The 21,813-nt window shown below is 46.3% G+C and overlaps 1 protein-coding gene across 1 annotated transcript; it reads right to left on the bottom strand.

Annotated features, from left to right (window-relative positions):
* Positions 1-1,622: 1,622 nt before the first annotated feature.
* On the bottom strand, positions 1,623-19,987 carry LOC137886982 (collagen alpha-1(II) chain-like). The gene is made up of 54 exons (XM_068729724.1): positions 19,894-19,987; positions 17,908-18,114; positions 16,796-16,812; positions 16,640-16,672; positions 15,878-15,910; positions 15,650-15,703; positions 15,386-15,478; positions 14,656-14,733; positions 14,426-14,470; positions 14,236-14,289; positions 13,929-13,982; positions 13,633-13,686; positions 13,493-13,546; positions 13,354-13,407; positions 13,202-13,246; positions 13,030-13,083; positions 12,869-12,913; positions 12,687-12,740; positions 12,233-12,331; positions 12,075-12,119; positions 11,881-11,979; positions 11,725-11,778; positions 11,530-11,637; positions 11,369-11,422; positions 11,153-11,251; positions 10,989-11,042; positions 10,463-10,561; positions 10,142-10,195; positions 9,989-10,042; positions 9,838-9,891; positions 9,602-9,655; positions 8,992-9,036; positions 8,743-8,841; positions 8,047-8,154; positions 7,845-7,898; positions 7,701-7,754; positions 7,552-7,605; positions 7,216-7,269; positions 7,013-7,120; positions 6,809-6,862; positions 6,182-6,235; positions 5,890-6,051; positions 5,622-5,729; positions 5,368-5,475; positions 5,181-5,234; positions 4,962-5,069; positions 4,811-4,864; positions 4,583-4,690; positions 4,436-4,489; positions 3,746-3,853; positions 3,333-3,621; positions 2,877-3,064; positions 2,512-2,754; positions 1,623-2,387 (listed from the first exon to the last, which is right to left on the bottom strand). The coding sequence occupies exons 1-54, from the start codon at positions 19,985-19,987 to the stop codon at positions 2,241-2,243; spliced, it is 4,464 nt and encodes a 1,487-aa protein (XP_068585825.1). The 3' UTR covers positions 1,623-2,240.
* Positions 19,988-21,813: the final 1,826 nt, after the last annotated feature.

The following is a 21,813-nucleotide window of genomic DNA, read 5'->3' as shown; positions in this document are numbered from 1 at the left end:
TTTAAAAAAACCAGATTAAATCCTAGTAATAACATTTATGTTTCTTTCCAAAGTCACAGCAACTACATTACCAACAATGCAACTCAACAGCTCGGTCTAGCAGCTAATGTCGCCTCAAGCTGAAATGAGGAGCAGCTACAGAAGTTCTGGTTCGATCACTTCTTTCTAACATCAAACCTCGGATTTTATTTTAATTTTATTTTCAAAACTTTTAGTCTTCAGCCCCAGCGTGACGTCAGTTCATCAGATGTCTATAAGACGCTATATAACTGCGTTCTTTACATGTCGTACTCTCCAATGCTCCAGTCCTAATTTTTATTGCCGTTTGTTGTTTCACAAGCAGAATAACTAGCATATTCACGTCAGTCCTCATCTATATCTGCACACGTAGGTTGTACGTTTACGGCTCTATTTGGAATAAGAATATGTCGCTGTGAAGGCTTAAGTCAAGCTTTTATTACTCAGGACAGACCGGAGAGGAAACCGGCTACGGTACAAGACGCCGACGCATCGTTACTCTACGAAATACTCGATTCCAGTCAAGAAAAATGTTCTTTATTTATGCCTATTAGTTCAGACAAAACAGGAGCCGTCTACGCCCAGCCCCACCCTGACACCGCAGAACAAATACAGTACGTCTGTTCCTGTTGTTAGGAGACTCTCATATGAAAATACACACTTGCATCACAGTCTTTAACTTTCACACGCTCACACACACACACGGACTATGCACTCACAGTCAAGAGTAACAAAGGATAAACACTCAACATTTAAGCACACAATGAGCGGTTCTGGTGAGAGTAGAAACGCGTCCGCACGCCATTTCTGTTTTTATTCAAAACTCAAATTAAAAATCAACTTCATTCTTAATTCGGTTTTCCTTTTATTTTTCCAATTTACATCAATTAGAAGTGTAACAAAATAAAAACAAAAATGATCGTAATAAAATTAATTAAAAAAATGTACACGCCCTCACACACACACAGAGACAACCCACCCTGGTTGTTTTTTATTTTTTTGAGCCACCGTCCTCGGTCGGCCTCTTAAGTCTCCCCTGTCTTATCCCGACTGCACCCCCTCCTCCAGGATGGAGTGTGAGTGTGTGGTGTGAGGCTAGTGGGAATTGGGGTAATGGTTGGGGGGGGGGGGTTGGGGGGGGGGGGGGGGGGGGGGGAGGAGGACTGAATTACAGAACTCATAGCACCTTCTGAAGAGAGAGCAACCCAAAGCAAAGATGGCCATACAGCCCCAGATTCCACTGAAAGCAAATTTTTTTTTTTTTGGTCAGCGCAGATTTAAACTCAACATTTTCACTTTTTGTTTTTCAGCGTGAGGTAGCTTTAAACAATCTGGATGACTACAATAAAAGAAATCAAAACAAATTTCCCTCAAATTCTTTTGAAAACAACTTCTTTTTTTTTTTTGTTTTGTTATGGATGAGAACTGGGCCTTCAAGGGGTACATCCCAAATGTAACCTCACTTTCCAAAAAAGTGTTGGTGTGCATAAAGACACATGTACACACATAATGTGGAAATATATATATATATATATAAAACCATCTGGTTTGTTTATAAACACAGACTTTTACAACAATAGAACCAAGGATTTATAATACACAGTAAAGGTTCTGCTCCCGCTGACGATGGACGAGCCTGGAGCACCTGGATTTGATTTTTTTTTTACTGAGGATATTTATTTTTGGTCTACACTGATTCAAAATGCCGTATTTGTGTGTCAGGAGGGAAACATGGAGGGAGGTGGAGTAGGACTGGGACAGAGGCTGTGCGGCTGTTCTGTAGTGGAAAGGGGGCTTGTCTTACTTACAAAGTAAACCCGTCCAGTCCTACCTCAACTCGGCCCATTCGGGTTAGACAATAAATAAGTGACATCAAGTCATGCGTCTGTTCTCCATAACTTGTTCGCTTGGTCCCTCTTCCTCCTTGGCTCTGACTCGTTCCCGTCAACAGTGGGCCATGGGACACATGACTGGATCTCAGGAAAGCAGGGTTGACAGAGAATGCTGGTGTGGTGTACAGATATTGCCGGTGCCCTTCAGCGCTAACATCCAGGGAGTACGACTTGGAGAGCACTTCGTTGTGAGAGGAAAAAGTATCAATTTTCTTTTATAATTTCCAGTCTTCTTTATTGTGGAAGTGTGTGTGTGTGTGTGTAGTGTTTCATTGGTTGAGTTTATTTATTTCCTGTGTTTCTTTTGGGGGGCCATTGTGATATTCCACTTTACAAGAAGCAGACTGCGCCTACTTCGACGCCGAACTCCTGATCCGCTCCGCCGATGTCCATGGGAGCAATGTCCACGATTGGCAGACGGGTGGTCTTCTGTGTTTTGTACTCAAAGACAGTCTTGCCCCACCGGTCTGTATGTTTCTGTTGGTTTGAGAGGTACAGGAATGTGTTAACAGCAGTCTCACAATACACTGACAATATATATATATATAAAACACAAGAAAGATTCATTCCGTTTCTGGCTCTGTTTTTGCAGAAGCCTCACCTTGCAGCCGTCCTCCAACACGGTGTACGTGAAGCGACTGGTGCCCTCTGCGCGGATCTCCACGTCGTTGGAGCCCTGCAGCTTCAGGGCCTTCTTCAGGTTGCCTGTGGCCTGGTCCATGTAGGCTACGCTGTTCTTGCAGTGGTAGGTGAGGTTCTGGGACGCTTCGGTGGACAGGAGCCTCAAGAAGGTCAGCTGGATGCTGCCGGCGTTGGCGATGGGGCCGTCCTCGGCGTAGTTGAACTGCACGGCCGCGGGACGGGTCGAAGGGGAAATTCGTTAGCGGGGGTTTTCACGTTTAGGGATCATTAAGTTCAGATTTAACGGACTTTATCCGAAGCCTTGTATCGTTAGAGTGCACTCACGTGGAATCCTCCGTTCATGGTCTCTCCGAACCAGACGTGTTTGCGGTCCTTGCCCTTGCTGGTCCACCAGTTCTTCTTCGGTATCTCGGCGATGCCCGCGGAGACGCAGGTCTCTCCGCTCTCCATGTTGCAGAAGACCTTGATGGCGTCGGCTATGCAGCCGATGTTGGGATCAACCCAGTAGTTACCTGGAGAGGTGAGAGACGTGGGTTAATAAGGAGCGACGCATTTATTAGCATTTCTAGGTCGGGTTTGGACATCAAGGGATCTGCGTTTTGTTGAAGATGAGAGGAAAGCTGATCTTGTTCGCAGTAGTAATGACGTTCCTGTCTTGGTTTTTTCTGCCACTTTTCCTCAGTACTAAGAATATGACCTTAAATATAACTATATTCATGCAGGGAATCATTCACACACTTTCACTTCTTTATCATGTTCGACTCCCCCGGGCCTACTCACCACTCTTCCACTCAGGGTGGCACAGCTTCAGGTCTCTGCAGGTGCGAGCGGGGTTCTTCTGGCTGCCGTCGGGGCTGCGCAGGTTCTCGATCTGGCTGTTGAGCGTCTTCAGCGTGGAATCGACCTCCACGTCATGCTGCCTCAGGGAGCTGGAGGCCTCGTCGGCCCTCATGTACCTGAGAGGATCGGGGGACTTCTCGGTCTGACCCAGACCGGCGAAGGCCGACATGTCGATGCCTGGGCCAGGAGGACCAGGTGGGCCAGGGGGTCCGGCGTTACCAGGAGGACCCTGTTAGCGGGGGAAATGGATCAGGTGGGCATTCCGGTACAATCAGGTGTAGAGAGACAGCGTTGAAAAAGTCCAGTATAGATGCTTAGTGGAGGTTAATTTATATTCAGGACATGTTACGTACAGCAGGACCAGACTCTCCAGAACGTCCACGAGGTCCGGGGGGTCCAATGGGGCCAAGCAGTCCATTTGATCCGTCTTTGCCAGCAGGTCCGGATGGTCCAGGTGGTCCCTATAGAAACAGCGAGTGTCAGTGGATGCTAACGTTCTTGTGCTTTCTATTCAAATTGCGGAGCTGTGCTGGTTATTTCTTTTCTTTTTTTTAGATCCATCATGCAGTCTGAATAAAAAATAAAAAAAATCTGATTAAGCAATTCAAATGTGCCAGCAGTTCCTCTCTATTACCCCAATCACCTCCAAACCCTTCTGCCTCATTATGCATGAAGAGCATTCGCGTGGCGACATTTCTCTTCATTTCCCTTATCGGGCCGAGCGCTTAGCTAATCTAGAATACATATTGAAGTCCATTTCTGATCTCGGCGGGAGTGGTTTCACAAAATCGCGGCCCCTCCTGTCCGTCTGCCTCTTCTCTGAGCGGAGAGTAATTACAGAAAATGCCTCGGCGGCCGCTCTTATCGCAGCGGCGGGTAATTAAAGCACGTGGCCTTTCCCCGTCGCCGTCTTCTTCAGGTGATTTGAGAATTACAAAAAAGACTAACCCGTGCCCTCCATTACCGTCACATATATGAGGCGTTAAAGCTGCAAGGATGGAAACGGAAGAAGAGATATTTTTTTCTGTGCTCTGCTTTCACACCTTAGCTCCGTTTGGTCCGGCGGGTCCGGCGGCTCCAGAATCTCCAGAGGAACCCTGTTAGGACGGAGGACAACGACAGATTAGATGACGGAGCGGACGGATCAGAAGTGGTCTGGAGTATCAGACTATTAGACGTGGATTACTCACAGGAGGTCCGGGAAGACCCTGCAGACCAGTGAATCCACGGTGACCCTTCTGTCCCCTCTCTCCAGCCTCGCCACTCTCTCCCTTGTCCCCACGTGGTCCTTGGGGTCCCTGGATTAAAGGTTTAACATGTATTAAGATGCATGGCTGCCTATGTGTAGCACTCTTAGCTGTATCAAATTAAAATAAAAACATAATAGTATTGTTGCCGTTAGAGATGGTGATACTCACAGCCATCCCTCTAGCGCCGCTGGGTCCAGAGGGCCCTGCAGGTCCTTGAGCGCCCTAAAGAAAGAAACAACAGTGTGGGTCAAAAAATATGGATCGGTGCCTGACACTGGGCCTTTTGCCTGTGGGCCTTACAGGACGTCGCGTTACTTACGCCCTCTCCTCTGTCTCCCTGCTTGCCGAGGGGTCCGACGGGTCCGGTGGAACCGGGGGCACCGGGAGCTCCAGGGGCGCCGGCGGGACCGGTGTTACCTCGCTCTCCCTGCAGGAGGACAACAAGGTGATGACTCAGGAAAACAACAGACCTAGTAGACTTCAGTCAGACTGCGGGATTTGCCGGACTAGAGTTTCGTGTGAGGCTGAAGTCTCTCACCTTGATTCCAGTAGATCCGTCTCTACCAGGAGGTCCATCTGATCCAGCGGAACCCTGAGATGCGGAGACAGATATTTTTAATGATGTGACAGATGGATCAAGATGACATGATGTTCCTACAGCCGTAACGTGATGCACGACTGACAGGACAGCTGTCCTGACATTCGTGACATTCTGTAGGTCTGACCTCTCTGCCAGTCTCTCCAGAAGGCCCAGTAAGTCCAGGGGGTCCCACAGGTCCAGGAGGTCCACGGTCGCCAGCAGAGCCAGAAGCTCCTTGTTTACCAGGCTCTCCCTAAACACAGAGGGAACATCGTCATCAGATTCCAGAAGCTCCTTTGACGTCGAAGGCCGACAGAATAATCTGCTAATCTTAAACGTGTCTCTTATCGAGTTTTCAAACAGCTTACATGGAAGCTAAATGCTGAAGAAAACACTTACAGAAGGTCCAGGGAGACCAGCGAAACCTCTCTCTCCACGCTGACCGGGCAAACCAACAATACCACGAGATCCACCCAGACCCGCGGGACCTGAAGGCCCATCGACACCCTACAGAGTCAGGAAAGAGAAGACTGAGTCGTGAAAATGTTCTTGTAACCGGACTGAATCCGAAGTGTGCAGAACATTCAGCGAGGTGCAGTTTTCATCCACTTTATTTGTGAATAACAGCAGCTGAATGTGTTCCTGTGAGGCGCAAAATAATACTCACAGGTGGTCCATCCTCTCCAGCCTCTCCCTTCTCTCCTTGTGCGCCAGCAGGTCCACGGAGACCACTGTCTCCCTGTCTTCCCGGGAGGCCGGCATCACCGCGAGCACCCTTTGGTCCGTCTTTACCAGCAGAGCCAGCGGGGCCAGCAGAACCCGGGTTACCCTGTTACGGAAAGAGAGAGGGTAAGAGCAGAAAAACACACTCAAAAACAACAAGTACACAAATCGCTTCAGATCGACCGAGTAAATTGATTTCCCCTTTCTAGGAATTTGTTTATTGATGAAACACTCACGTTAGGGCCAGGAGATCCAACTCTGCCAGCAGCACCAGGGAAACCAGTAGCGCCCTTTCAAAGAGAAAAAGACGTCAGTAAACATAAACACACCCAACCTGTTGGATGTGTAATGTAAGGTACATTAGGAAGAAGCGCTATAACCAGGAAAGAGTCAGCAAATCTAAATCATACCGTATGTATTACATGTAACTTAGCTACCCCTGATATTGTGTGCGTTGTGTTTATGCATTCCTTTAGGGAAGAAACTGATGATTATGTCCATCATCAACTAATCTGATGATGGTCTTCTCTGTTCTCTCGAACTGCTTGGTCAACAGATATTTAAAAAAAATTAAATATGCCTTTTAACAATTTCCTAAACGCCCAAGTCGCCGCCTTCAAATGGCTAGTTCTGTCTGGTCCAACAGTCCAATACTCCCAAAAATGAGCAATTCACCATCAAAAGAAACCGAGGAGTCGGAATTAGAGGATTAGTGAGCGTTTGATATTTTTTGCTTTCCGCTCCTTATCTTAGCTCTTTAAAAAAAAAGTCAATGAATGAATGAATGAATGAATCTGAATTCAGCGGTAAGTACTTTTGCGACGGATTCTTCCTGTGATTACGTAAACATAGGAGTTACTTACAGCAGCACCCTGAGCACCACGTGCACCTTTAGGTCCAGATACACCAGTAGGTCCCTGAAAAAGACAAAGAGCGATTAGTCATCTTGATATTACACTACAGTGACTTCAAAGCACTGTTGAGATCCAGACACGTGACCTAAGACCTCTAGATCAGGTTTCCTGGACTTTATTGATATAATAAGAATACAAAAAAAAAATACCCACCACAGGTCCAGGAGCACCAGATGGTCCCTGAGGTCCAGGAGAACCACCTTCGCCCTTCTGTCCAGACTCCCCAAGCTCTCCCTTAGCGCCAGGCTGACCATCTGAACCCTGGACATTTTAAACAGAAAAGTAACGTTATTATATTAAAACCATCTTTCAGTTGTTTCATTTTAACCAACGGGTGCTGCGTTGACTTTACTCACAGGAGGTCCAGCGAAGCCGGCGGGCCCATGAGGACCGATCTCACCACGGTCACCCTGCAAGAGGACAGGAGAGCTTGGGGTGAGATGTATTCAAGCTGTTTATTATTATTATTCTTTGACACCATGTTTGTTGTTGCTCATCAGCTCTGCTGTTAGATTTTTAACTTGGTCTAGGAAACATTTGGCACATCTCACCGAGCCTAGAATCGATTTTAAGACATTATTGATTACGCACAAAGCCCCTGCCCCCCAAAGTTATCCATCAGATCCGTTATGTGTTCCTCCCTGAGATCATCAGATTCCTTGTTGCACGCATGACAAAGAGGAGGTACTTACAGGAGCACCACGAACACCAGTGGCACCAGTGGGGCCACCAGCTCCAGTTTCTCCCTGGATAGGAGAGAACCAGTCAGTCAAACCGATCGATGACATTTCCCTTTAATTAACAATCCAAAAGGGTGACACAGGGTATGTTTTTTTTTTACCTTGGCGCCGTTGGGTCCAGATGGGCCAGGAGGACCAATAGGACCAGTCAAACCCTGAGGAAGAGAGAGCATGGATACCAGTTATAGATAATACAGTTCGGACGCGATCGAATGTGGTTCTTGCGGTCTTCATTTTGAACTCACTCTTCCGCCGTCCTTTCCAGGAGCTCCCTCGGGTCCTTTCTGTCCGTTGTCGCCCTGTCGGACAGAGAAGGGAGCGGCGTGTTAATCGAACTACAAAGGCCTCTGGTCGTGACATTTCGCCTCTATTAAATGTGCCATTTAACTCGATAATATTATGCACGATGTCAAACCAAACGTCCACTTTGAAGAATCCACCACTCACTCTGTCTCCCTTGGCTCCTGAGATTCCACCAGTTCCTCTCTCTCCAGGCATACCCTGCAGGCCGGGGGGGCCCTGGGTTCCGGCAGCTCCATTAGGTCCAATGGCTCCCTGAGTTAGAATTAGGAGATAACTTGTCAAGTCAAAGTTGTTGAACTAATTGAGTTGACATGCTGGTCCTCTTTTTCCGGGCAAAACAAGAAATATATGAGTAATGTGAAAAGCCTTAAATATGTCTTAATATAGTCTCTTCATTTCTCAGAAAAGGACAACTTGACCAAAGCTGCGCGTCCACGTTCAACATGAAGAAATGATTAGACCGGAAAGATCTTCAAAGCTTTTTCTTAAATAATTTCAAGGAATAGTTTGGCATTTTGGCAAAAAATGTGCTTATTTGTCCTCTGGCTGAGAGTTAGATGAGAAGGTCTCTTATGTTCGTACGGCGCAGCCAGCCAGTTAGCTTAGCTTAGCATAAAGACTGGAAACAGGGGGGGAACAGCTAGCCTAGCTCTGTCCAAAGGTAGCAAAATGAACATGTAACACCAACAATGAGGCGTCTTTTAAATTTTGGCCTTTCAAGAACATCAAAAGAATAAGTTGATGAAAAAGACTTTTGCAGATCTTTTCACATGTTCAACAAACATAGATCTAGTCGATTTGATTCTCAACTCAAAATCTGTATCACGGTCATCCACTGACCTTGGGTCCATCAGTTCCAGGTGTTCCGGGAAGTCCACGAGGTCCCTGAAGACCCTGAGCTCCAGCACCGCCCCTCTCACCAGGGAAACCACGCTCACCCTGTTAGGAGACAAAGAGCCTCTGAGTCAACGCCAGAAACAAGACACGGTGTAAAGGAGTGCTTGTTGAATCCTATCAGTCGGAATATTGATGTGTGAATCGTGCGTTTTGGAAATGAAGACGTGAAGCTTTAACAACATGGAAACTCACTCTGGGTCCAACAGCACCAGGAACTCCGCCCTCTCCAGAAACACCCTGCACAGAGAAAAGACACGGATTTATTACGCGCATCTAAACATCTGTGTCGTAAAAAAACCCCTCTGCTGAGCTTTCACGGTTCATCCCAGTAAGAATACGACAATTCATCTTACAACTAAATATAACTGCAATCCCGAATGTTGCAATGCAATGAAAGTAAAAAACACTCTGCAGTAAAAAAACAAGATAAAATGACTAAAATAGACTAATAAAATGTGAAACAGAGACTATAATGTTAACTCAACTGCAACGTTAAACTACTAATGTTTGTTTGTAAGGTCGATTAGTCATTTTAACTTCAAGTTTAATGTTAAAGTTTAACGATAATAAGATGTATGAGTGTGTTTAACAGCCAGTTGATGATTAACATTGAGCATTAGCGCTGCGATCTTCTACAGGAATACATTAGTTTGTTTCAGCTCAGCTTTGCTGCATCACGCTGTTCTTCTCAGGAGTGGTTTTCATGCAGGCGGACGCAGTCTGTGTCTAAAGGGTTGTCAGCCACAATCGACCAGCAGATGAAGTAAATCCACAGTAATGTTGGTTAGTCAGTGTCACTCACCTGGTCTCCAGGCTTTCCAGCCTCTCCTGGGGCACCAGATGGTCCAGGCAGACCCTGTCCAAGAAAGGGATTCATTATATGACGTCTATAAATATAGACCTACGTCTGCTGGCTTCCTGAATAACTTGCCTGTGCAACACGCTATAAAGTCATATTGAATATCAATCATTTTAATAATCTCGCGTTTTTTTCCCAAGACCGGTGTTTTCTGGGATTTGAAGAGAAATCAAACTCACCTGGAAGCCGGAAGGTCCAGGCTGTCCTTGCTCTCCTCTCTCTCCAGCAGGCCCCTATGACAGACCCAGGCACAGGGGGGGGTCAGTCGGGGACAAAGAGCAAGTGGAAAACACAATCTCACCTCATGTAGCTAAACAGTGAAATACTCACAGCGGGGCCAGAAGGTCCAGATGAACCAGTCTCACCATCTTTTCCAGACAGACCCTGTTCAAAGAGGAGTATTTAGATCAAAGTGATCTGGAGACCATGAATCCATTTGTGATGGGGTTTTTTTTTGTATTCATGTGGGAAAAATGTACTCACTCTCAAACCGGGACGACCCACAAGACCCTTCTCTCCTGTCTTTCCAGCTTCACCCTGTTGAAGAGAAACCACACTAAACGATCCGTAGGAAGTCTCTTTAGCTTGGAGTGCTACGAGCTAACCGACAGTAGTAGTAGTAGTAGTACTAGTGGTAATATTTGGCTTCTGAAAAGCTGTACTACTGACATGGATGTATTTAGACCGTATGTATGTATGTATATATATATATATATATATATATATATATATATATATATATATATATATATATATATATGATCAGGTTTTCATTATGCTTGTATGTGCTCCTACTGTACTCACATTGGCTCCCTTTGGTCCAGGGAATCCCATCACTCCTGGCTGTCCACGGGCTCCCTGAGGGCCGGGGGGGCCGGGGCGACCGTCCTCACCAGAAGCACCCTGTCGAAGACGCAAAAGGTAGGAGGTCAGCACTCGGGTCGCACTACAATGAGTCGCGCTACAGTCTATAGTCTTATTCAACACGAGGCTGTCCTTTCAGATCGGGCGCTGAATTAAGGGTTGTTATGTTTCCTGTGTTTGTGCAATAAAGTGCTATTTTCAGGTTTGTTTAAAAATACTGCTGGGAAGCCACTCCGCGTGGGTCGGCTGTACTGTATCTGTGTGTTTAAGTGTCTAATTATAGAAGACCACATCCTCACTTTTTGTGTATTTTTGCTGTTAAATTGTGACGCCAGCATTTCACGACAAATCAAACTGCTGCTAGTGATGATTTTTTTGCTTGAGATCTTTTTAAAAATGTCTTCTTCTTTTGTAACTGAAATGCTGCAACCTTTCATGAGCGTGACGGGATACATGTTGTACTCACAGAAGGTCCAACTTTGCCTTGAGGACCAGCATCTCCGGGACGACCGGTGAGACCCTGTGAAAGGACCACACGTGTTAAGAGATCATCAAAAACAAGCCGCGCTGAACGTCCCTCTGGTTTAAGACAAAAGGCTACATTAACGCTGTCTGACTGCTCTGACTCACTCTGGCTCCGGGGAGGCCGGACTCTCCTGTGCGTCCGGGATCTCCACCAACACCTTTGGGCCCAGCAGCACCAGGAACACCGCGGTCACCGGGGGCACCCTGAAGTAGAGAAGATATATCAGCCGGTTCAGTAACAGCATCTTGGGTTGGTGCTGCGGCGCTCAGATCATCTGTTCACGGTGTCAGTGAGCCGAGATCAGTTCTGACGGGCCTTACCTTAGCGCCAGCAAGACCGTCCTGACCTGGGAAACCACGGTTACCAGGAGCTCCCTGGAAAGAATCAGAGTTGCGTTTGATTAGATTTTGCATAAAATAGCAACAAGCACTCTATAAATGTCACTTTTTGGCAAATGTTGTTGAACATCCTGATGACTGACTCTCTCTCCTGGAGGTCCAAGTGGTCCGGCAGATCCAGGCTCTCCTCTGGCGCCTCTCTTTCCTTCTTCACCGGCAGGACCAGGGGCCCCTAGAGGACCAATGGGGCCCTGGAGAAATGAAGATGTGTCAGTAAATCTCCTCTGTGGTCTAACTCCAAAAGATGCTTCAAAGTGGTATACTTAGCATATACTTACAAGCTCTCCTTTGGGTCCAGCTTCACCTTTGAATCCAGGAAGACCAGGGTCTCCCTAAAAACGGCAAGAAAGAGGACAGCCACAACAATAAATAACCACAACACAAACCAGCAGGAGGGCTTCACAGATGATTTACATTATTCCCAGGTGACTTACAGACTGTCCCTTTGGCCCCAGAGGTCCTGTGGCTCCCTGTGGTCCAGGTGGGCCACGAGGGCCGGGGAATCCAGGAGCACCAGCAATACCAGCACCACCCTTCAGGGAAGAAAAAAAAGCACAACAACATATCAGAATAATGTATAAGAAACTATGGAGGACTCTAAAACCATGAATACAGAGAGTGGACTTACAGCAGATCCTTTAGATCCAGGAATACCATCAGTACCGGGGTTACCCTACACCGACAGAGAAGAAGAAGTTCGTAAGCAACAAACGCCAAAGTGCAAGAATGGTACCGCTCTACGTAGCCAATCAAAAGTCTGGACGATCAGGTTGATGGTTCACGAACCGATGCTCCGGAGGGTCCAGGGGATCCTGGGGTACCGGCCTCTCCGCGAGGTCCCTGTGCTCCTTCAGATCCACGGGCTCCAGTAGGACCAGCTTCTCCCTGACAGGACACAATAACTTATCATTAACATCGTTTACATCCTGAAGATAAGGGTGAGTTTAGTACCTGTTCTTACATGTACCCAGATATATACGTTTATGGACAATTAATGCATCTTTTTCTTTCGTAGATTATACTACTGAAGCCGATCGCCTGTGTATGAAAAACAGTAACTAGAAGAACGAGGCAGACTCCATGTTAGCAGACTGAAGAGAGATCAACGGCCTGAAAGAACTTCAGGAGTAGAACCTGAACCACGGATGCTTCAAGTGACACTCGCCAGGCTTTATTTTACAACGTAATGTCTGCCACAGGATATGAAATACTACTTTGTGATAGTGGGATCTGCACAAACCTTGGATCCTGGAGATCCTGGGAAACCGGGAGCTCCAGCAGGACCGACGGGTCCCTGTGGACAGAGCAAAGAAAACCTGCTGGTTAGGGTTTCACGTCTCATCGCTTTGTTGATGTGTTATCCAGAGACAAAACATTACAAAATTTAAATTGGATGCAAGAGTGGGGAACTACGATACTCACAGGTGGACCAGCAGGACCGGGCAGACCATCATTTCCACGGGCACCCTGAAGCGTGAAGACACAGGATAGTCAGTTGTGTTCACCGCAATGAAGAGATGATATGTTGCTTTAAGTTGGCACAGAAAACTAGAGACGTCTCGATGCATCGGTTTGTTACTCACTGCAGCTCCGGCAGCTCCAGAACGTCCCCTCTCGCCGGGCAGACCACGTGGGCCCTGCGACACAAGATCAGTTTTATCTTGATCATTATGAAACACGCAGCTTAATTAAATGTATTCACATTCTGCAAATATCAAATAATATCGCAGAGCAGAAAAGGCACGGGAGACTCACCATGGGTCCAGGGGCGCCGTTCTCTCCGGAGGAACCAGACTCGCCCTGACGGGAACAGAGATCGGAGAAATGAGAAGAAGCGAGCGGGAAACAAAAATTGGGAATATTTGCGGAACGATTCCAACGACGTCATCACGATATTGCGGTCTCACCTTGGCTCCTGCGGCACCGGTCTCTCCCTTAGCTCCATCCAGACCAGGGTGACCCTACAGAGACACATCAGTCAGTCCTTCGGGGTGCAACGAATGAGAACGAGTCGCAAGTTGCATGCGCAAGGTTTGAAACACTCACTCTGTGTCCTTTGATTCCAGGAAGTCCAGGAGTTCCAGGGAATCCACGAGCTCCCTATAATAGAAAAAAAAACGAACTGAACCTCACTTCTATTTTCCTCTTTAGACTTTGACATGCGTTGTGATCCTGGAGTGACTCACCTGAGGCCCTGCAGGTCCACGCTCACCAGCTTTTCCAGGTTTGCCAGCGTCACCCTAGGAACAAACAGGAAGTGGGATGATTTATTTCCTGGAGCGTCTGCTCGATGAGATGTAGCAGCGCTGCACTTTACAGTAGAGGAACGTATATATCGTCATTCTCAGCAGCGCTGTCAAGAGGCTGCCCTCTGGTGGTACATTAGCAGGGTAGGGAGCTTAAAAAAAAGTAGTCTGTAAGTGTTGTGTTTATGTGTTACTGAGCTGTGAGTTTCATACAAGGATGAGGCCTCGACACTTACATCGCTACCAGGTTTTCCAGAAGGTCCAGGTGGTCCACGAGGTCCCAATGCTCCCTACAAACAAAGGTCAGTCATGAGTAAGACAATTAGAAATGAGACTTTTTGTGCCGCAAAAGGCAAACACACAAAATTGCAAAATTGGGCGATGAAGAAGAAGAAGAATTCAAACAGCTTAAATATGCTTATAATGTCATTCATAATCAGCGTTTGTTTCTGTGGAAGCAGGTGCTGCTGTTCAACCCTAAACACCACAGCGCGGTGTCTGTTGGACACACAGATGCATTCTGGGATACGCGTTAATACTTACAGCGGGACCAGGCTCTCCTGCCTCTCCAGGTCCACCTTGGAAACCTTGTGGGCCCTGCAGGAACAAATGACAAAATGAATAAAGACGTATCCGTTCGTGCCAACGACTCTTCTCTATATGTTCCTCCAGCAGCTGTTTGATTATGATGACCGATCACACAGTGATGTTGTGCTGTGATGAGTGTACTTACAGGAGCTCCACTAGGTCCAGGGGGACCACGAGGACCCATGGGACCCTGAAGGAGACACACAAGACAAACAGAGGAAGTTAACCCGGGAATCAATCAGGTAGCTTGAAGTGAAACTACTGAACCACAAGGTGGCGGCATTGTAGTCCTTATTGTTCTCCATGTATCTGTGGCAGCAGAGCTTTCTGCCATTGTGAGAGATGAAACGAGAACATAGACGTAGGTCTGCTCACCATCGGTCCCTGCATCACACCCATCTGAGCGCCTCCGGACTTCTCATCGAAACCTCCGGCCATCTGAGCAGCAAAGTTCTGAAACAACGCAAAGCAGACCGAGACCGACGGTCAGCTAGAGCGGCTATTATCCGGCCTGAGCTGAGTGGGCTGCATTCACTGAATTAACGACCCAAATGGTGGATCGGTTACCGTGAGAGGAAGTGGAAAGACAGGCTTCACATTCTTCCAGGTCTGTCCGACACGAAGGAATGATTAGTCGGCAAACACTTTTATGATTTTGCCGTCTAATGGATTAGTTGATTTGATCTTTCACAGAACTGTGAAGCTGAGTTTCTCCGCAAAGAATCGCGCAAAAGCAGCGCTTTAAGTCTTGTGTTCACCAAAGGTGTGTTCATACATTTCTTCAAAATAAGTCATTTAGCAATAAAGCAATAAAAAATGACTACCAAGAGAGCTAAGAGACCAACAGAGGATTGAGTGATTGTTAAGACTCTGATGTGTCTTGATTTGACAGGCCGCCATTGTAAATAAGATGTTTTTACTTCGCCTGGTTAAATAAGAGTTCTTTCATTCTTGTGATTGACATCAACAGTTTACTGTTAAGTCATATATTCATACCTCTGTTTGAATGTTTAGCTAATCATTCCTATCCCCGTGTGATATGAGGAATAAAAAAAATGGAATTGTCGTTTCTGCCATGTGTTACAGAAGTGCCCCAGAGACTCACCCCTCCAAGTCCTGCAGGTCCAGGTGATCCGGGGGGTCCGGGGTTTCCAGGGATGCCGGGCTCACCATCTCTTCCACGAGGTCCAATATTTCCCTAGGGAAAAACAGAGCAGGTGATTTTCTCAAGGTTCATCGGGACTACTAGAGGAGAGTCCAGGTCAGAAATGATGTCGTTTCACAACAAAGACATTTGCAGAAGAAGTCTAAACTGTTACAGAACTCAGTTATTATGATGATCAGAGCGGCGTGTTACCGTATCTCTTACCTTATCGCCCTTAGCGCCAGCTTCTCCGCGTCCTCCCTGCTCACCTGAGGGGCCCTGCAAAAAAACCCACAAAGATAATTGTCTCAGTAAGACCCCCAGGATGAATTAAACTCCTATTTAGAATCATAAGATTGTCAACCAATACATATTTATCATCAAACAATGCTTGAATAAGTGTAGAATAAACGCAATAAACCAAAGATTCTTAGTAAACTGTGTAATATTTACCATAGGGCCCGGTGGTCCTTTTGGTCCTACGACCTGCACAACGGTGAAAAGGAAAGCTTTCGTCAATTACTCTTTATTAGAAGACCGATCGTTCACATTGTGTCCGGTTAAGTTGGAATTAGAAGAAGAACATTCCGGCTTCGCAGGAGGCGGGACATCAAGCTACAAACGCAGTCTGATGAGGATTTCATTTGACAGGTCAGGGGTTTTTAATGAAAACATCACCTCCTCTTAACCCCACTCTGTCCACCTGACATGTGCACTTTGCAGCAAAGTTGCTGAGAGGACCTAAGAGGATTTGATTGGGTTCATTATGTCTAAGGAATGCAGGGGGGGGGGGGGTTCCTGGTGTAATATAAAGTTCAATGAGGGATTGTTGGGCATTGTAGTAGAAATTGCCCCTCTAATGATTAAACGTGCTTTAAACTCAAGAAAAAGTAGGATAATCAACAAAACAACGGATCGTTTTTCAGTGTTTGGAGATAAATTTGTGTCCGACGAAAGCAAGAACTTGTGAAGTATAGTTATATGTGTTTTAAATGTGTAAAGGTGATGATTGTGGAAACGGATGGGCACAGTTTTGGACATTTAAAGTTCCCCAAACAAATGAAAACAAAAGTCTGCAAATCATTCATTCCGAATAATAGCAACGTAGAAAAGGAAGGTTGTGTTGGACCATGTGTTCTCAGGCTGATGATGTCTTTTGGAGTGGAGGGTTGTTGTACAGCAATGAGACTTCAGTTTGACAGGATTCATACTTACATCTGCAATCTCTCCTGGTTCACCTTTCTGGCCCTGGGTGATAACAGAAAGAAGTGATGTCAGTGGCCAGAAACAAACCACTCAGAGCTACAGATATGAAAGTTACTCGTTGAATGAACGGATGCCGGTATTTTCCCCACAACCCCGCGGCCTCACCTTAGCACCAAATGTCTCTGATGTTGCAGATTGGATGTGTGAAGGGAGGAAAAGAAGAACAGAACATTAAAAATGCACGAGCGAGTAGAAACACTTCAGACGCTTGACCGATTTAAATCCTAGTCTGTGATTCTTAGGAGAAGAGACTGAGAAGGATGCTAGAAGGGGATCAAACACCATTCACCAAACCCAACGGCCGACAACCCATCCAGGTTATATTAATGGGGAAATGTAAAGCAGAAGCAAGCATGGACCAGGAGATGAGATCTAAGTGTTTAGATCATTTAAGCAAAACGTGAAAGGAAGTAAAGCCGTAGCAGCCGTAGTGATAGGAAATTAATTCATGTTTAAGTGATCTTAAACTTATTCTATTTCAAACATAAAACCACAACTCTGCCTTTAACAGCTTTGTACCTATTTATTTGGATAAATCTGTCAAATCGAGACTAAAGGACTAAAGGACTACAGGACTACAGGACTAAAGGACTACAGGACTAAAGGACTACAGGACTACAGGACTACAGGACTACAGGACTGCAGGACTGCAGGACTACAGCGTTTCGTTACGTTGGCCTTGGATTCATCTAGATAGTCTCGACATGAGGCCTCATACCTAGAAGGCCTGAAGACGCCTTCATTTTGCAGAAGACTTCCAAGTGGGTCCAATAAATCATCGAGCATGAAAAGTAGGCTTCATCTTAGTCATGAGTTAAAGCAGGAGGCGTCTCTACTGGTTTAGCCGAGAGCCAGACAACACATGACAGGATTCATCCACTTCCACACGGGAACAGAGAGGATCCTGTTAATGTCGCTTTGTCTGCTCTCCATCCAAACCAAGCGTGTAGAGGGGCCACTTTGGAATAGGGAACGTCATTATCGTTATTGACTAATTCCAAAAATCATAAAGCTAAAATGTTTTCAGAGCAGCCAAATCTCTTAAAAAGTCCCATTTAGAGACAATCATCGACGACTGCTTGCAAAACCCCCCCCGATCGGGCAGCAAATTTGGATCCTAAAGCAAGTTCCTCCATTCCAAAGTGTGAGCCAGGGAGAGATAAATGCAAGCTAAGAGAGTAATTTATTTATAGGTATGTGAATAAATAAATTACAACCAATGGGGGCACTGGCATCGGCGGGGCAGATGGGACAGCACTCTCCAGATGGGATGAGAGGGTTGGCACATTCTTTGATCTCCTCGCAGATTATCTCATCACACAGAACCGCTCCGCTGTCGCACACACAGATGCGACACGGCTCGGGCTTCCACACATCCTTATCATTATACTGCTGGCCGTCCTGGATGCAGCCGCCTGCCTCCTCTGTGGTGGCCAGCAGGGGGCGCGTGGCAGGTGGACAGAGGAGGAGGAGGGGGTGGGGGTGGGGGGGGGGAGACACAGAGGATGGTTCAAGAGAGAGAGAGAGAGAGAGTTAGAGAGGTATTGGGGTTTGTGAAGTAGGTGTTGTGAGGGAATGAGAGGATGAAAGGGGGGTCAAGGGGCACGGCAAGGAAGTAGGAGGAGTCAAAGCAGTGTGGGGGTGAGATGGAGGTGGAGGAGGAAGGAGAGAGGTAAAAGTTATCCTGCATCAAAAAAAACAAAACGCTCTGAACACTTCATGATGTAGTGCAAAAGTACACAAAAAGGTGACGTTCAAGAAACAGCATTACATGCTAAAACACATACTTGATGTCAATGAATAGGAAGTGGTTTTGTTCCTTTGATGCTGATGGACAGGTGGTGGTCTGACCCCCCCCCCCCCCCCAAAAAAAAAAAAATACACTAAAAATAGCTAAAGAAGTAATCATAAGAATTTTTTTTTTTTTTTTACTGCTGCATTAAAATGTAATGTCAACAAGAGCCACAGTTGGCGGCTGTGTCTGAAGCCGCGGTCGAGGTATTTCACGTCGCCGGCTGAGTGTGTTTGACCTGCAGGCCGCCTGCTAATGAATGAACCTCCCTTACAGGGATACTGTTGCCCGTTTGACGAGCTGCTGCCTTGAGTAAACACACGGGTCCTTCTAGATTTCTCCATCTGGATCCCGTAGCTGTGTGGAGCGCCAGTGCAAACGCCTCGGGGGGGGGGGGGGGGGGAATTAAGAATGGCTGTTTTGTTTAATGTGCTCAGCTTAGGGGCTGTGGCCTTCCAACTGCTGCTGTTTGTTTTTGAAGCCGAAGTGATACTTAGCGCGTACGCGTCACAAGGAGGTTTAGCCCCCTGATCAGAAAGTGGCTGCTGAAAACCTCTGCAATCTATGTAACGCTTAAAGCGTATAAATGCTATAAGAGAAAGAACTGGAAGCGGTTAAGTCCATCTTTCTATAAATACACACTATGTGTCCATCGTCTGTCGACTCCCCGCTGTCCACCCTGTCCTCTGTCCCACTCCCTTGCCGCTACCCTTTGAGCCTGCTAGCCTGGGGTCAAGCTCTGTCTGACCCCCGTCACTTCACATCAAGAAGACCTCCGAATCTGCTCCACACAAAATCCTGTGGGGTGAGGTTTGCATATTTTCTACATGTCTTTTAACATAAAAAGAAAAACTCACATTTTCTGAAATCCTGATTTGTCTGACAAAGTGTTTCTTCTACATAATGGTAGGGGGGGGGGTAATCCAACAGCATTTAAGGCATCAATAAGCTTGATTAAGTAAGATTTTGTTGCGTAAAAAACTACAGTTTGAGCAAACCCAGCAGGACGCAGGTGAGGACAAACGGACACTTGTTCACCTTGTCCTCCGTCCCACACTGATGTGCCTTGACAGCCTCACCTGTCCCACAGAAAGACGTGGACCGGCTTACTCGGAAAGACGGCTGGTGCCATTTTCTACACTCACATCAGCAGAAACAATGAAGTGCATGACTGTACGATAGCATGTGATGCCGGCCGTATAGCTTAGGTTCCCGCTCATCATTTGACACCACACCTCCAGCTCTGGATTTACTTTTCGCTATTCTTCCGAGGCATCGGGTAGAGGAGGCTGGGAAGGCAGCAACGTCATCAGAGTAACAGTACACACATTTTTTTTTTTTTTTTTGCAATTAAAAAGAAGAAGAAGAAGAAGAAGAAGAAGAAGTTAAGAAAAACTTAAGTGCAACTTACGGTCGTCCTCTTGCTGACATCTGACCACGGATAGTAAAACAACTTGGGACGCTACGAGTAGCAGAACAGTCCTTGAATCCACAAAGCCGAACATGTCTAAATATTAGACAGTAGCTTGGGTGAGAAGTGAAGGGATGGACGAGACCAGGCTTTTCAGTCAGTGGTGTGTTGAAGCGTGTGTTCCCAGAGACTTATGGCACCATGCAGTCAAACCCTCCAAAATCTAAGTGAAATCCAACGTGGGGCCCCAGCTGGCACTCTGCACCCACCGCGTCAGGGCAAGCAGCGCGGTTTTATGTCCACTGTGCCTTGTATGGATCTTCGTATATTCCAAAATACCAGTCCTTCCCCCAGACCCCCTGTCAGGCTGAAACCCGAACCTCACCTCCCTCCCCTCAGTCCAGCAGCATCTACTCCTTCTTTTTTTTTTTTTTTCTTCTTTTTTTAAACTCAAGCCCTCCTTCCTCTCTTGACCTGCTTGGCCCGGCCAAGAGGTGCACCTTCACTTTCACATTAGAAAGGGAGCACAGGTCGAGATCCGAGTCCCCCAGTCTCACAGCTGACGGAGCAAATCTCAGATGTTACAATCACCCAATATGTTATTTAATGAAAGTAAAACCTTTGTACTAAAGTACTGATTAGTATAGTGTTGGTATGGTGTACACATACATGATACAATGATGTTCCATTTTTAAAGAATAATATATTCTACGGCTGTTTACAGTATTGTCTTCATCAAATAAGCTACTGTATGTCTATTGTTCTATCTGTCTTAATACTTCTAAGTAAAATCAATAGCAGATCTTTTCCAGACCTGTCCTGAACCTGGTCTTTCTAGTCCTGGGTCAGACTTTTCTAACAACTTAGCTAAAACAATATAAACCAGAGTAGGTTTAAGAAAACTGATAACAAACCTAAAATTGAAAAAAAAACTTGCAAAATCTGTTTTTTTAGCCATAAAATAATGTTGAAATTCACAAAAATCATTGTGTGATTAAAGCTAGTTTTCGTCTAACTGTTGCGTAACTAAACTCAAATCCTCTGAACTGAACATTGTGTCTTTTTACTTTTACCTGACAGCTAGAATTCATATTTTATAAAAAAAAAAGGAAAATCGATGCTAAATCCTCCAGAATAATGAGGAGCCATGCGCAGTTCAACTCTCAGGTTGTGGGAACTCAACAATGGGTCAGTGGGGTTGTTTGTTCCGGTCTAGTCTCCTGGATTACGGATTAATCCGCAGACTTTAGACAAACCTCAAAGTGTCGAGCTGACCGATCGACGGCGCGGTTACGTCACGTTCACACGGCGGCCGAACCTCCTGAGAGCCTTGTCTGTTTGGAGGCTGTGAGATCCAGTTAAAAGAACGATCACAACAGAAGGACGTTCCCCTCCAGACAGGCGTGACACTTTCTGTATTCAGAAGTGAAATATTATCATTCGTGCCTGTATGTCACTATGCACTTTAATTGTCCAGGAGATTTGCAACAGGATTCGTTTACCTCCGCAGAGAATTCCTGACGAAATAGCACATAGATGGCATAATTATCTATTGTGAGGTCGAGCCAGAAGGGTGATGAAACGCCTGTGTGATCTGTATCGTGTACCTCTCTCCAGATAGCCCAGGTGAGTGGGCTTGAAAGGGGGTCTTTGTCATGAGGAGAGGCACAGTAATTCCAGGGTCACAACCTTTTAGAGAGCCCCCCCCCTCCCCCTCATTCCACATACAGGAAAGAAAGATTCAAAGCCATCTTAGCTCTCGTCCACCAGATCTACCAACTCTTTTGGGATCAAAAGGCATCTCGTCTTTTTGTGTTTTGTCCTCTTCCTGGTTTTCCTGATCTCAGGTTTACTGAGGATACACCAGCAACGGAAAAAAACCTTTTCAAGACTTTGAACAGCCGGTTACCCAGCTGGATA

This window comes from Cebidichthys violaceus, unplaced genomic scaffold, assembly GCF_023349555.1.
Source record: "Cebidichthys violaceus isolate CVI_PGR_0920_01 unplaced genomic scaffold, fCebVio1.0.p SCAF_47, whole genome shotgun sequence".
In the NCBI taxonomy this organism is placed as follows: Eukaryota; Metazoa; Chordata; class Actinopteri; order Perciformes; family Stichaeidae; genus Cebidichthys; species Cebidichthys violaceus.
The sequence above is the reverse complement of the archived record's forward strand: the minus strand, read 5'-3'. Positions and strand labels throughout refer to the sequence as shown.